The sequence below is a fragment of the Canis lupus genome, chromosome 12 (assembly GCF_011100685.1).
Source record: "Canis lupus familiaris isolate Mischka breed German Shepherd chromosome 12, alternate assembly UU_Cfam_GSD_1.0, whole genome shotgun sequence".
Classification (NCBI taxonomy): Eukaryota; Metazoa; Chordata; class Mammalia; order Carnivora; family Canidae; genus Canis; species Canis lupus.
The window spans coordinates 31,894,716-31,910,571 of record NC_049233.1 but is presented as its reverse complement, the minus strand read 5'-3'; the positions used below and the strand labels follow the sequence as shown (position 1 = coordinate 31,910,571).

The 15,856-nt window shown below is 36.1% G+C and overlaps 1 protein-coding gene across 4 annotated transcripts in view; it reads right to left on the bottom strand.

The window, feature by feature from the left end:
• The window catches only part of ADGRB3 (adhesion G protein-coupled receptor B3), a 711,230-nt gene that overhangs the window by 365,432 nt on the left and 329,942 nt on the right, over positions 1–15,856 (bottom strand). For all 4 annotated transcript variants that reach the window (XM_038554438.1, XM_038554440.1, XM_038554441.1 and 1 more), the window contains one exon: positions 5,048–5,242. In XM_038554438.1, coding sequence (XP_038410366.1) covers positions 5,048–5,242 — 195 coding nt within the window. The remainder of the gene's footprint in view (positions 1–5,047; positions 5,243–15,856) is intronic.

Here is a 15,856-nt window from a genome sequence, read left to right as displayed (position 1 = left end):
TAGATTATGTATTTAACTTATATTATTGCTAAGCTTCACAACAGCCCTGAAAAACAGTTACTGTCAATCTTTGTTTTTTGTGGATTCCATATTTGCAAACTGACTACTTGCAAAAATCTATTTGTAACCCCCAAATCAAAACTCAGTGCTTTTACAATCAGTCATGGACACGTGCAGAGTGGAAAAAAATTGAGTCACACAATGCACATACATATACCCAGCTGAGGCCAAACATGGCAATGCTCTGACATTTTGTTTCAGCTTACATAGTGTAAAGAAGTTCCTTTCCATGGCTAATTCATTTTTTAAAATTTTTTTCCATGGCTAATTTAATGCCCAGGTTGTTTTTTGTTTGTTTGTTTCTTTTTGTGTGTGTGCTTTTTATTGGTGATTTCACTGTTTAAAATGTCCCATATTTCAGCACAGTGCTGAAAGACTACCTAGTTTTCTTAAACTCAAAAGACTGTCATGTGCATTACAGAGAAAACATATGTATCAGGAAAACCTTCTCTGGCATGAGTTATAATGTCTTGGCTGTAAATTCAATGTTAATGATTAACAATATACCTTGAAAACGATGTCTTTTAACAGTTACACACATAAAACAAGGTCCTGTATTAATTGGTTGATGAACATGGTATGAAGAGATTCTCAAAGGAAACTCATCCTGTATTTTCCCTAGGAGTAAATGGTTCAGTATTCATTAATTTAGTGTTTGCTGCAACTTTATATAACTACCATGTATAACGAGAATGGACCATACTACTATATCTCCTTTATTACTTATTTAGATATGAAGAAATAAGGTAGAGAAATATTAAGGAATGTGTTTGAAGATACCAGGATAGTTATTAGACAAGTTAGAATTTCAACTTCCATACATCTGATTTAAAGTTCCAGTGTGTGTATTGCAAACTCAATCCTCTACTGATAGAATGAGTTTCACTACAAATTTTCCCAGGGGCTAAAAAATAAGTAAATGAACATGTTTTTCTCTCTTTCTCTCTAAATTGGATATTCAGAGTTTTATTTGTGAGTGTGTGTGAACAATGTAAATTTCCCCCAAATTACCATGTTGTTCATATCCATTTATTAATTATTTCAACAAATAATTGGAGTATCTACTATCCTTCAAGACATAATCATTTCTCAACAGTCTTAAAATCTACTGCTGAAAACAGACCTAGAAACAAATAATTTGATTATTATCAGAGATGTTACAATGTTATGTAAGAAAAATGCTAGAAGTAGAAATATTTACATGGTTTCAAAAGGCCAGACAATTAAGAATAATTTGAATTCTGCTTGGGATTTGATGAAGAGACTTTTGAGTAGGAGGGATTTTTGTGCTGGATCTGGAAGGAACTTGTATCAGATTGGAAACAGGAAGGATAAACTACATAGAGAACTAAAATAGACTTAGAAATATGACAAAGCCCCAGGGTTTGGAAAAGACTATCAGAAGGGAAAAGACTTTTAGAATATCTTTTCTACCAGTTTCTAAAAACGAAACTATTACTATGCTTTATCATTCTAAGACATACAACCACACTTTATTTTTTCTCCAACTTTAGTAGGTTGTAGCCATCCTAGCTCAGTTTTATTGATGCATCAAATCAATCTTTTAGTAAATCCAGCATTACTAGGCATTTTAACTAAAATGCATTACACATAACTACATTGAAAATAATGCATTCTCTTTAAATAATTTTGCTTAATCTTTTTTTATTCACAGTTTTAAAAAAATAAAAAAACTCAGTGATACTTATGTAATTACTAATTTTATTGTTAAGATTCTATGCTATATCTTGTTTGAGGAGAGAGGAATCCTGGAGCTTGTCTGGGATACAAATATGGATCAGAAAAATGTCTTTTTCAAGATTTGCTAATAATGTGAGATATAAAGAGATACAGGAGAGAAAGTGCTATTGGAATTCAGAGGCTCAGAATACCAAAAATTTGCTTTAAAAGACTAAGACAGGGATACCTGGGTGGCTCAGCAGTTTAGCGCTTGCCTTTGGCCCAGGGCGCGATCCTGGAGTCCTGGGATCGAGTCCCGCGTCGGCTCCAGCATGGAGCCTGCTTCTCCCTCTGCCTGTGTCTCTGCCTCTCTCTTTCTCTCTATCATGAATAAATAAATAAAATCTTAAAAAAAAATAAAAGACTAAGACAGACCAAGTCAGCCTGAGGGCACAGAGGAGGCAAAGACCAAGAGTTAAGAACATATAGTACAATCAAGAAGCAGGAAGTGATGGACCACCTGGGTATCTCAGTCAGTTAAGCGTCCAACTCTTCGCTTCAGCTCAGGCCATGATCTCAGGGTCATAGGCTTGAGCTCTATATTGGGCTCTATGCTCAGCAGAGAATCTGCTTGGAAGATTCTTTCCCTCTGCCCCTTCTCACCCTCTAAAATAAATAAATTAATAAAAAAAAGGAAGAAGAAGCACAAAGTAGTTCATTTGGCAACAAGTCTGTGAAGAGGAAAAGTACCTCATGCATTTGGCTATAAAGATAGGTAACCTACATCCTGTGGAGTGTACTAGAAGATGACATAAAGGATTTGCGTTGTCATTCAGGGGGCCTTGGAGCTCCAGTGAAGGTTTCTGATCTAAGAAGTGACATAATCAGAGCTGTCCTAGGAGAACTAATAGGACTATGATGTACACGATGAATAGAGATGTAGGTAAAGATCTGAGGGAAGATTAAAGGAAAGAGACCATGGAAATAATGTAGGCTGAGGCAATTAAAGGCTAAATTAGGAAAGCAGCAGTGGGAAAAGAGAGGAAAGAATGGATAGAAAAGATACTGTGTAGGCATATCCTATAAAAAAGGAAAAGTAGGAAAAGTCAACATAAAATTATAATTCCAGCCTAAAGAGCACTAATTCTACAAAGAGAAGTAGAATATGCAAGAAAACTTGCAATTCAAGATAAGCTTACTTTATGGCATATTAATCCTGATGTGCTAGCCAATCAGAAATGCCCAGAGCCCTTGGAAACAGAGGGACTGAAGTTTAATTAAGGTACAAGCGATGTTGAGTAAGGCTATAAATGAGAGTTTATAATCAAGCAAATATGATAAATATATATAATATTTCTATAAAATGGTGGAAAGTAGAACAAAAGAGGTCCAAAGTTGTCTGGGACTTCAGAAAATTGAAGGATCATTTTCAGATGGAGTTTGGGGCTTGCTGGTCCGGCATTCAGAAAGACTTGTTAGATCTAGGCTAAGATTCTGACAGACAGGGATGGAAGAAGGAATTCTAGAACAGGAGGGCATTCCAGAAGCCTGAAAAGACACCAGCAAAGACAATGAAATAGAAAAATTCAGCTCCTGTTTGTGAAGAGATGGTTAGGACACCAACATGCTGAGAATTTTGGGTAATGTGGAGGATTAATAAGAGAGGGGGATGGAAATTTCTGACTATGCCAAAATGAAAACAAAATAAAAAGCAGAATTGCTCTAAGTCAAACCAGCTAATGTCCTCATGACTAGTTAAACTAATTGTTCATTCAGCCAATGCACTCTAATGAGTAACTCAATCAAAATATGTTCCCAGTATAACCTGGTAATCTTGATTTCTTCAGTTTCAGCATCTAAAAATCTTAAAGCCTTACACTATTGAAGGTTAAAGGTGGTACTACAGATTATTTAGTTTACCATTCTACCTGATGTTTCAACTATATCTAATGTTTTTTGAAATTACAACTTTATTTTGCATCAGGGACGTCAGATGTTAGTTTTTAATGTAAATTCTAATGGATAGAACTATTTCAGTACTACAGGGAAAATACTGACTTGGCTTACTTTATCGTGTTTTTCAAGTTTGAAAACTTCCATTCTTTGTAAAAAAAATGCTGGAAATGTTTAAATGACAATAACCTTCCAACCCCCATATTTTTACAATTAAAATTGTATTCTTGGACACTGATAAAATATAAAACTCAGCACTAATAATTCTCATTTCAGTTACTTTCAGCAGCATATGAATATAATTTAAGTGTCATATGTACCTCTATATAAATCAGGGGATCAATATTACTTATGAATGATTCCATGATTTCAAAAAATCTTCTTTTCCTCTTTTCCTCAATAGCTGATTAAAACAAACCAAACCAAACAAAACAAGAAAAAACCCTCTGCATTCTCCAAGTGAAATGCAAATAAAACTCCCAAATGAAGAGTCTGCTGAAAGAAAACTACCTGACCTGGGAGTTTTGCCAAACCCTTATTTTCATGAACTTTATGGGGAGATACAGGAAGAACATTATGCTGGAAATGCAGAAATCAACTCAGCATTCTTGGCAGCAGTACATTTTAGCCTACAGCACAAAAGGAGTTAATTTTGAAATGCAAACAGGAGTTGCATTAAATGTGCTTTGTTTGCCATTCAACAAGCTTTGTTTTAATGGCAAAGGCAATACTGAAATTGGGTGAGTACTTAAACTTTATTATGGAAATAATGTTGCTCTAGAAGTCTTCCATGACAAGAAAAAAATACTGTGAAGAGTTACTGAATTTCTTATTTTTCTATCCAGAACAATTCTCTATTTGCCCAATATTTTCAGGCAATGATTACACAAAATTAAATATGGCCTTCCTGCTTCTGATAGCAAAACCCCAAACAAAACTTAAACTATGTCTCCTTTGCATGTTATAGTTAATGTGCTTTCATTATGCTTAATGCGCTTTTAATAGTCTCTTATGGCAAGATGGTGATATTAAATGTGGAAATAAAATATCCATGATACAACCTTGAATTTGCTATAGTGCCTTTTATCTGAGGGCTCAAAACACTTTACACACGTTCTCATTCAGCATCTCCTTGAGGTGTATTATGTGCATTTTATAGTTGAGGACACTGAGGTGTACAATGACTAAGGGAATTGAGGTTATTTCCAGAGCTCACACTAAGCACAACCTGAATATGTCCTCTGCAGGAGTGAGCACTCTGTCCCTCCAGGTCAGAAGACCTCAAAAGTGGCTGCAGTACTGGATTCTCAGGGCAAAACCTGAGTCTTTTCCTTCAGGGGACTGTCTCTCTTACCTGGACACCATCAGACGCAGGGGTGTAATTTGCCCTTTTAAATGTGTCTGTTACATTTCTGAGAATTTCCACAGACATCAGAAGATCACCTGCATAGAAATTTTTCCTCTGAGTTAAATCCAACAGTGTCTTGGTCACCTGGGACATTCCATCACCTGCTAATACTCGTTGCCCCTTAGCAAGGTGTTCTTTGATCTGTGATGGTCAAAAGAACAGAACAAACATCAGAATCTTCATTGCTATTAATCTACATATTTCCATCAAACAAATTTATTTAAAATTGCAGAATTAACTTTAAAATAGCATTGCAAAACTGTAAATTTTGTGTATCCCACACTCAGATGGATAAGCAACCAGCATGCAAAAACTAACGAGTGTATACACTTTGGCAGGCATGACAGACTTGCCTTTTCTAGTACTCAGAATACACAATTGAACACATTGGGAAACGTTTGTACTAATTTGGATTTTTAATTGAGGTAAAAATTTAAAAACATACATTTGTATATTATAAACAAGTGAGATAATTCAGCAAGGTGTGATCAGAGACAGGAGATTATAAGCATTTCAAAGTATCCATTTTTCAAAAAAAAAAAAAAGTATCCATTTTTCTAACTTCCAGGAAAGATGGTGGAGTAGGAGGACCCTAAGCTCACCTTGTCACTCAAAAACAGCCAGCTAACACCCACATCAGTGTAAATAGCTGAGAAAATGACCCAAAGACTGGCAGAACAAACTCCACAGCTAACTGTAGAGAAGAGGTGACATCAAAGAGGATAGAAAGGATAGAGAAATGGGACTATTGGTAGTGGGGAGGGAGCTGGTGTTGAAGGGAGAAACAGACTGTCACACCAGGGAGCACACATAATAGAAGACGAATCCCCATAATATTTGGCTTTGAAAGCCAGAAGGGCCAAATTTCCTGAGTTTTTTACATGGGCAGGAGAGCCAGGGGGGTGAGAGGAAACTGAGTTCCTGTCCTTAAGGAGATAACTCGACAAACAGCCCCATGGAGACAGCACAGAAGCAGCAGTTTGAAAAATGCCTGGGATATATGGGAGGGAAAAGCATTTGTATACTAATCTTGTGCTTGAGGGGTAGGTATAACTGGAAGTCTTCTCCAGGAACAAAGGAACTGGCAGGCTCCATTTCCCTCCCCTGCCCAACCTAAACATACACTCACCTTCAGGAAACAGCTCCAGGCCAACGCTCATTACCCAACTTGCTAAAGGTACACCACAGCCATCAATTCTCCTGCAGACACGCCCCCTCCAGCCAGGCCCCCACTGCAGGTTCCCTCCCATAGCAGAACCCCACAAACCTTGCAGGTTTGCCACTAGGCATTCGGTCAGCACACTTCTGTAGATACACCACCTCCAACCCAGCCTGCCTTGGTCCTCAACAGGTTTAAGTTATCTCCCACTAGCACAAAACCAGCTGGCACCACATGCCCTGCCCCCACATTCTCCTGCAGTTCAGTGCTACTTCATCTCTGGTAAGTGCTTGATCTGAACCAACTTAAGTCCAAGGCAGCCCCAGACTGGCCCACTAACAACACAGGGATCAAACTTGCCCACAACAGGCAAGAGAGCTATTGCTGATGACAGGACTGAGGCAAAAGTGGCTCAGCCACAACAGTAGGGCACATGCAACACATAGGAGATACCTCTGAAGCTCCAGGTTCTGGTGAACAGGGGACATTGCACTCCAGGGCACTATAAGCCCTCTTCAACATAAGGCCACTACTTTCAAGAGTAGAAGTAGTTAACTTTCCCAACACACAGAAACAGACACAAAGCATTAGACAAAATGACAAGACAGAGGAATATATCCCCCCTAAAAAGCAACAGGACAAAAATCAAAGCAAGAAACCCAAATGAAATAGAGATAAGTAATATGCTTATAGAGAATTTAAAGTAATGCCATAAAGATACTCATGAGACTTGAGAAAAGAGTGGAAAACCTCAGTCAGACATTTATCAAAAAAATAGAAAACAAAAAAGAACCAATCAGAGATGAAGAATTCAGTAAATGAAATAAAAAATGCACAAGATATGTCAACAAGATACTTAGCAGCAGAATAAACAATTAGGATGCAAGACTTAAACTAGTTTGATGGACAGAGAAATCTGCCACCAATTTTTATATTTGCTTATCTCACAGGTCAAGGGAAGAACATCTTATAATGTGGTATAAGAGCAAATTAAGAAAAGGTAAAAAGATAGCAATTGTCCATTATACTTTTACTTGTTTACTAAAAGGTCAATCTTGATCATCCTATGGCTAAATTTGTGATAAAATTAAATTTTCAAAAGGGTATGTAACAATAAAGAACTAACACACCAGAAATTATCGAAATAGTAAGGTTAATGTATAATAACTGTAATTATCAATTTCCCATTAAGAAATGTGCCAACAAATCTTTTAAAGTATGCAATCAATCTGAACTAATCCAAAAGTTATGATTTTCTGAAAAAAACATATGTTACAAATTATCTTGACACTCCAGATGATACTTTCTTCAGACTCTAAAACTCTGTCTAAAAATATTTTGATTGGGCAGCCCCGGTGGCTCAGTGGTTTAGTGCCGCCTTCGGCCCAGGGCATGATCCTGGAGACCCAGGATCAAGTCCCACATCAGGCTCCCTGTGTCGAGCCTGCTTCTCCCTCTGCCTGTGTCTCTGCCTCCCTTTCTTTCTCTCTCTCTGTGTTTCTCATGAATAAATAAATAAAATCTTAAAACAAATAAAATAAAAATATTTTGATAAAATAAACATCTTCGGAGACATACTCTATTTCCATTGTGTTATGCTAAAAAATGTAACATATTTAGATGTTGTATTTCTTCCTATTTTCTTCTTTCATTACTCTTCCCATCTCTCCTCAGTGGCAGCTATTGGCTACTGACTAAAGCCCAAAGGATTGGATGTCATAATGATCTAGCTCTTACATCTCTATAAAATCTTAACGGGCCTTGCTCTGGAGTGAATTAACATATTAAACCGTGATACAGACATAGCATTGGCCAATCAGAAAGGAAACTGATCCTCAGAGTAAAAGGCAGCTGGTTTGCCAAAAAGATATGTACTACCAAGTTGAACTTCAGTTCTGCTATTGATAGCTATTTGCAATTTTCTGTTCAGGTCACGTATGCCATAACTTCATGTTTTTACACTGAATATTTCACCCTCATACCTTACCGTAGCCTGTGTTGATGCACTTTTCCCCTCGTTCATTATACAACATTAAGTACATGCCCACCTTAGGACCCATGAACTTGCTTTTCCTTTGGCTTGGAGTAGTCTTCCCACAGAGATTCACATGTGTTTTGTTTGTTCATTTGCTTTTTGTCAATTCCTCAGGTGTTACCTGACTCCCAGTATAAAATGGTATCCTTCTCATTCTCAATCAACTACCCTTCACTGTGCTCAAACTTACCAACCATTGTGTGTCTGTCTCTTGGATTATTTGTTTTTCTGCATCTCCCATGGGAAATATAAGCCTAATGAAGAAAGAAGTCTTGTTTTTTTTACTGTTATATTCCCTGCACCTAGAGGACTTGCTCAGTATATTGAACAAATGAATTAAATGAACAAATGAATATGTCAGTTTCCTTCTATGTTTATGTTAGGTATTAAGATTAAGTTAGGCGCACCTGAAAGCTGTCCTAGCTTATTTATCAACACAGAAAACACTGAAAACATAGGAAACGGTGACATCAAACAGCATGGAATAAATAAACTTCCTGACTTAAAGAGACAATGCAGCTTCTGCCTGACAAGTGTCATGTTCAGTAGATACAGTGTGAGAAAATTTTCAAAGAGACATGAAATCATTAGGGTCTACCTAATAAAACTCAGACTTCAGTTTTGTGCTAGCAGTGCAAATTACAGCTGTGATACTCAAAGCTGCAGATAACTTGAATGTTCTCCATTAGAAATAAAATGCAGCAACAGTTGCCAAGGTAAACATCATCTAACTACTTCAGATCAGCTCTATTATTTTGGCAGCCCCTATTGCTGTCTGTGAGGGATTTTACTCACACCCATCTAATGTATCCTTCCCTTCAAACAAAAACATCATAACACTGACTTACATCTTCAGGAATAAAACATTTAGACATGTATTCTTTTTGCAATAAAAATAGTACAGAAGGCAGTGGATGGCTCAACTAATCAGAGCTAGGAAAGGCAGTCTTTCATGTCTGGGTCAGCATCAAATGCAGCCCAAGTCAGTAGTAAATTAACATCTTTGCCATCTGACAGCTGCTTAGCAGGCTTATGTGAAATGAGTTGTTCTCAGTCCAGCTCTTTGCAGACAGGTGCCCCGATTACAACACCAGCTCTCACAATTGGCACTAATTAGTATCCTTCCTGGCATTGTCTGTGAAAAGCACCCAGAACAAATATCTTGTAATATTTGTCCACATGAGTGTAGACTGTTGGCAGCATTTATAAAGGGTATAAAGAGTGTTCAGATAAGGCAGATTTCCATCCAGAACATATTTAGTTGAAAAATAATTCCAAGTTCTCAATCTTCCTTCCACAACACAAGTATACTGTGGAGGTTTCTCTCCTTACTTTAAGCCTACTCTTTTGCTACCCACTTCCAGAATGACCAATCCATGTTTATCTGCTGGACAGTTTTTCTCTTTTCTGGATCATGAAGAAGTAGAGTTCAGATTGAGCTTGCTCACCTTCCGTATTCTCTATTTCAAATTGTCCTTCACTTGCACTCCACCTCTCTTCTTTTGTTTTTATCTCTATGATTTTATGAATGAACACTATGGTTATCTCTGATTTTGAATCCCATCCAGTCCTCCTCAATCTTTCCCTCTCACAAAAATAGAGCCTGCATAGTATATCTTATTTTAAATACTGCACCTTTCCTTTCAACTACTGTCTTCTTTCTGTTTCTCTTCAAAATCAAAATCAGAAGTATGGAATCTTATTTGAAACCTAGTATTCTTTAAGTTACAAATTAAACTCAACAATTACCTGCTAATTAAGCATTGTCTCTGGACATCTTACTAGTATATTACATTTCAAGAATAGCTGGAATCACAAAACCTGGATTTAAATTGTGGTTGTACTGTTTACTACATGGGAAACTGGACAAATTGTTTCCCTAGTATTATTTGATTTTTCTGTGAAAAGAAACAATGTCATTATGTGGTTGTTATGACAGATTAATACAAAGATAGAGGATAAAAGTAGATACTCAGTGACTGTTACCCTTTCTTATCTTCCCGTCTTCAATTTCTAAGTCCTCTGAATATTAGCTATGTACAGTTTCTTACATCCAGCCTTTTTATGTATAGGCAAGAGATGCATGCCAGTCCAGGTCTTCAGTACCACATCACCCTCATTACAATAGTCTCCTAATGGTATCACTGAGTCTACCATGCTGAGCTATCCTACTTTTGCATCTCTGAACATGTCACTTCTCTGCTCAAAAAACACAAAAATAATTGCCCCCTCAAAATCCATCGTTTTTCATATTAAATCAAATATACTCTCAATTGTTTGATTTACGAGGCCATCCAAATATAACCTTAACCTAAAATTCTAATATTTTATCTATCTCACTGTATCCACCCAACCCTATTCACCCATTATTTCTAGTAAGTCAGTGAGTATTTCAGTCTTACTCTTCCATTTTTATTGTTACTTAGTAACTTAATCCACTCTGCTTTGAATTCTTCAGATTAATGTTTATTATTATTATTGTTTTTTATTGATTTTTAAAAACTAGCAATACTTTTTAACCAGTCTATTTATTCACAGTTGCTTCTTAACAATTGCCTCTTGGATTTCCTTCTTTCAGAGTGTATTTTCCTTTTTTTTCTAATCTTTAAGTGATTATTTTGATAGGGTTCTGTAAATGGTAACTCTTTCAATCTTAGTCTTACCTTTTTTTAAAAGTTATACTCACTTTCAATTGATCTTTTAGATAACGATGCTTTTATTTTCTCCATAGCATTTTCATAATATGATTTTAGTGTCCTATTTGTTGCAAGTGCAAAGTCTCTTATATAGATAGCTGATCTTTTGTAAATTACCAACCCCCTTCCTTTTTTGTGGTAGCTTTAATTTTTTTCTTTTTGTCTTTAGTATAATGCAGATTACATATATTTGAATTGGCTTTTATTAATTTAGGACTTTTTCAATCTGAGTATCTTATCAGTCTTCAATTAAAAATCAAATTGTTATATACTCACTCATAGAATGCTGCCTCTCCCACAATTCTTTGTGGTCTCTTTTTGGAATACATTTCTATTAAATGCTTACTAAACTTTCTTGTTCTTGTCTTGATTTTATAAGTTATCTTTCATATTTTTCTTTTATAAATCTGTTCTGGCTTCTGAGTGATTTCTTTCTGGCTTAAATTCCAGATTATTAGTTCTTTCTTCAATTGTGTCTAATTGGCTATTTATTCTCTTCATTAACTGTAATGACAATGTTTTCCATTTATAGAAGTTCTATTTAATCTTTTTCATATTCTTCCATTCTTTAACTGTGCTTTCTGTTCTTTTTAAAAAACTCTTATATTAGTTTAAACAAATGTTATCATTCCTTTCATATTTTCTATGATTTTTACTTCTTACATTGCTAATGATCTTGATTTGCTGATTCTCCCTAATGATATTTGTCATTATTGTCAACTCATATTTATTGAGATGCATTTATTGTTTGGGAGGCCAAGCTGCTGGTTTGTGAAAGAGTTGTTACAAACTAGTTTTGAGTGTGTTCCTCTTAGTGTGGGGCCCTGAGGCAAGTCAATCATGATGAATCATCTTATGCTAATTTTCATATTAATTCCTTGTGTTTATAGGTCAGACTAGGAGTTTCAGGGTTTTTTTAAAGATTTTATTTATTTATTTATTTATTTATTTATTTATTTATTTATTTAAGACACACAGAGAGAGAGAGGGGTAGAGACACAGGCAGAGGGAGAAGCAGACCTCCATACAGGGAGCCTGTTGTGGCACCCGATCCCGGGACCCCAGGATCATGCCCTGGGTTGAAGGCAGGAGCTAAACTGCTGAGCCACCCAGGGATCCCAAGTTTCAGTTTTTGAAAAGTGATCTGATTTGTTTCCTCTTACTTCTAAAAACCTCATATAAACTACATATTTCTTAGACACATCCTAGACCTATAGGTTTTTTAGGCCTCATGGGAGGCCAGAGCAGTGAAAATAGTGCCAGCTCACTGCAGGGATAAGGTATAGTATCACTGTTTGTGTGGGAGGGGGTCTTGTCAGTTATCTCCAAAGGGCTTTAGAATCTTAGCCTCCAGCACCTAGGACTCATACATAATCTGAAATTCTCATAGGTTGCTGAATCATCAATTTTCCCTAAAAGCTCTAGTTAGACTTTTTTCCCTTCTTCTAAGTTTCTGGTATCTAAAGATCTCCCTATTTTTCTTTTGAGCCCAGCTACAATGCAATATTTGCAAATATATTCTTGCTAAGGTTTATACAAAAGTCAGTATCATCTGTAAAGTGTCAACTTGGTCTGTCCCACTGTTCTACTACTGCTACAGGTTCTTAATAACAACCAGAATGACCTAGTTACCATTTCCCAAAGAAAGTCCATGGATCCTGCCTTTGCTACCTGACTTAGGCTTTTCTATAACTTTAAATGTTCCCTCCAAATCCATTTGTCAAATTGTTATCTTTCTCTTTCCTGAATTCTCAGATAACTGCAATCACGATATGACCTCTGCTTTCAAAACTCATAGAAGTACTCTTGCTCTATTTTATATTATTATAGTGTTTGTGTTCTTATCTTATCTATTGTACTAGACCATAAATTCCTAAAGGGCTTACAGTTTCTTATTCATGTATGTGTCCCCTGTAATTTCTAGCTTATTGTCTGCACACAAAGGTATCTGCTCAAAGGGCTTGCTAAATGAAACTGAAACTACAGAAGGATTTTCCCTTCTGTAACCATCAACTTCACTAGTTGACAAGATAAAAACATAGCAGTCCATGATTATTCAAAACAATGAAATATGCAATAATGGGGAACTTTCACATTCCCTGACACAATTACCTTTTAAAAGATATCTAATTAATATAAATAGGCAAATGTTTTCAGAAATTTTAAACATCTACAGATATAGTTATATAACTGCTACCTTTTGAAACAGAATAACAATTACAAGAGTGATAAAACACTTACTGAGAACCTCTAATATGACAAGCATGAGGCAAAATGTTTTACATGAGTTACCTCATTTGACTTTTAAAAAAACTATTGCAGGTTCCATGATTATTCTCACTTTACAGAAAAGAGTATTGACTTAGTTTGTGAACTGCATTCCTCAGGATTATTTAGCTTTTGAATTGTACTAAGATTTAAGCTCAGGCAGTGGATTTCAGAGTTTCTACTTTTTTTTTTTTTCTTTTTATGATAGTCACACACACACACACACAGAGAGAGAGAGAGAGAGAGAGGCAGAGGGAGAAGCAGGCTCCATGCACCGGGAGCCTGACGTGGGATTCGATCCCGGGTCTCCAGGATCGCGCCCTGGGCCAAAGGCTGGCGCTAAACCGCTGCGCCACCCAGGGATCCCTGGAGTTTCTACTTTTAACCACTACATGCTTAACTGTTAGAAACTGTCAAATGTTTAAATATTTAAAAATCATTCTCAGGCAGCCCTGGTGGCTCAGTGGTTTAGCTCCACCTTCAGCCCAGGGCCTGATCCTGGAGACCTGGGATCGAGTCCCACCTCAGGCTCCCTGCATGGAGCCTGCTTCTCCCTCTGCCTGCGTCTCTGCCTGTGTCTCTACCTCTGTCTGTCTGTCTGTCTGTCTCTCTCTCTGTGTATCTCTCATAAATAAATAAATAAAATCTTTAAAAATAATCATTCTCAATCACGTTTGTTTCAAGGAGACACTAAATAGTTTTTTCATATGAAAAAAAGAATACAAGAAGGAAGAGACTTGAAGCAACTTGCCAGGCTGTTGAGGTACTGCCAATTATTTGAGTAATGGTCATTATTTTGGGATGTAATGTGTAAACGTTCTAAAGCTATTTGCCAATATCTGTAAAAGACTTTGTAAATAGTGTTATTCAAGTGGAGACAAAATTCTCCCATGGATATATCAAGGATTCTTTTTCCCTTAGGTTGTATTTTCTAATTTTCTTTTTACTTTAGTCATTGAAGTAGTTCAAGTTTATAATTTTAATATTTCCTTTAAAAATTGTAATTATCAGTAATTTAGTCTGCTCACACCGTAGCACTCTGTGAGCATCTTTGTTCTAAAGGGCAAGTCTTAAAAGTTTCTGTGTCATTCACATTTAATACTGTTGACAAGATCAACAGTGAAAGGAAAGGAAAAAAAAACCTGAAGTCTAAAAATAGTTGCTTTTCATAGTTCTGGATTAAGCCTCCTTGTTCTTTATATAGACAGATACAGTGAGGCTCATAGTTTAAAGAGTAGATGTGTTTCTGAAATAACCTATTCTTTTCACTCTATGCCTCCTACTGCCAGCCACAGTTGTCTCTATTGTGTGAATTCTAAAAAAAGGTTTATCGTAGTCATTTTGTGCAAATGACACACTTTAAACATCATTTATTTATATATTATTTTCAGCGTCAACTCCTACAATCCATCTGTAAGGTATATTAAAGGTTCTCACAGCTCTAAGTGGCTTCAATTAAAAGATAATTATACATGAAACTTTTCGTAAAACAATAATCTAAATATACACCTTTGCTTTGGTTCATAACTATCATTCTTCTAAGATCGAAGTCATTCATTAGATGATGGTATCAAATTATTTACAGATCTATCTGGTGTCTCCAGGAAAGAGAGATCATCTTGCATGGAAAAGAAAGCATACTTTTTGTTCTACTCTACTAATGGTTCTTAATTCTGCCTGTATTTGATACAAATAGCTTGTTGTATTCATCTTAGAGTTGTCCTAGGGTTAGGAGTTCAAATTTGAAAAGACAATTCTTATCTGGAGACAATTTGATGGAGAGATTTAGTCTAGAATCCTTCTGCATAAATTATGTATGTGTTGCAAAGAATCCAGGATAAACAACCTTTGGCCAGTGGGTATTTGGTATCACAATTTCTTGCCCCAGGAGTTCCTGAAGTGAGAGATAGTATGCCATGATTATGAGGCTTCCAATTTATTGTTATAAGAATAAATTGAATCATGAAGAAAACTGATGAAGAAAAGTGTATTAGGGATACACTATGCATAACTCCCTGTAAAACCTGTAAATTTCTAAAGAATAAGAGCATAGTAAATTTACCTAACAGGAAACACACACACACACACACACACACACACACACACACTAGCATTAGCCTTAATTTTTGGCTAGAATTAGTCAAAAGTACAATTCCTGAGCAAAGAACATGGGTAGATCAGATTTATTTTCTCAATACCAAATCAGTCTTTTTTTTTTTTATTTTATTTTTTTTAGTCTAGAAGCTCTTATTAATATTCTGACCTGGGAAATAGAATTAGAGCATGCGCTATGAGTTCAAAGCAGTATAGTAGTCATAGACTGAGACCCAAATTTCCAGGAACCACCTCAATGGGAGACAGAGCATTAAGTAACCCAATATTTCTCTATGTTTTTTTCAATTATATTTCCATTACTTAAATTTCCTAGTTCTTGTGATATTGTATCAGTCAGAATGAGATAGGTTATGCTGTGATAATAAACAACTTTAAAATATCAATGTCTAAAAAGAAAAATTTATTTCTCACTCATACTACATATGAACTGAGGTCCTCAGTAAGGCTTTGTTCATCATAGTCAATCAGGGGCTTAGGGTGAT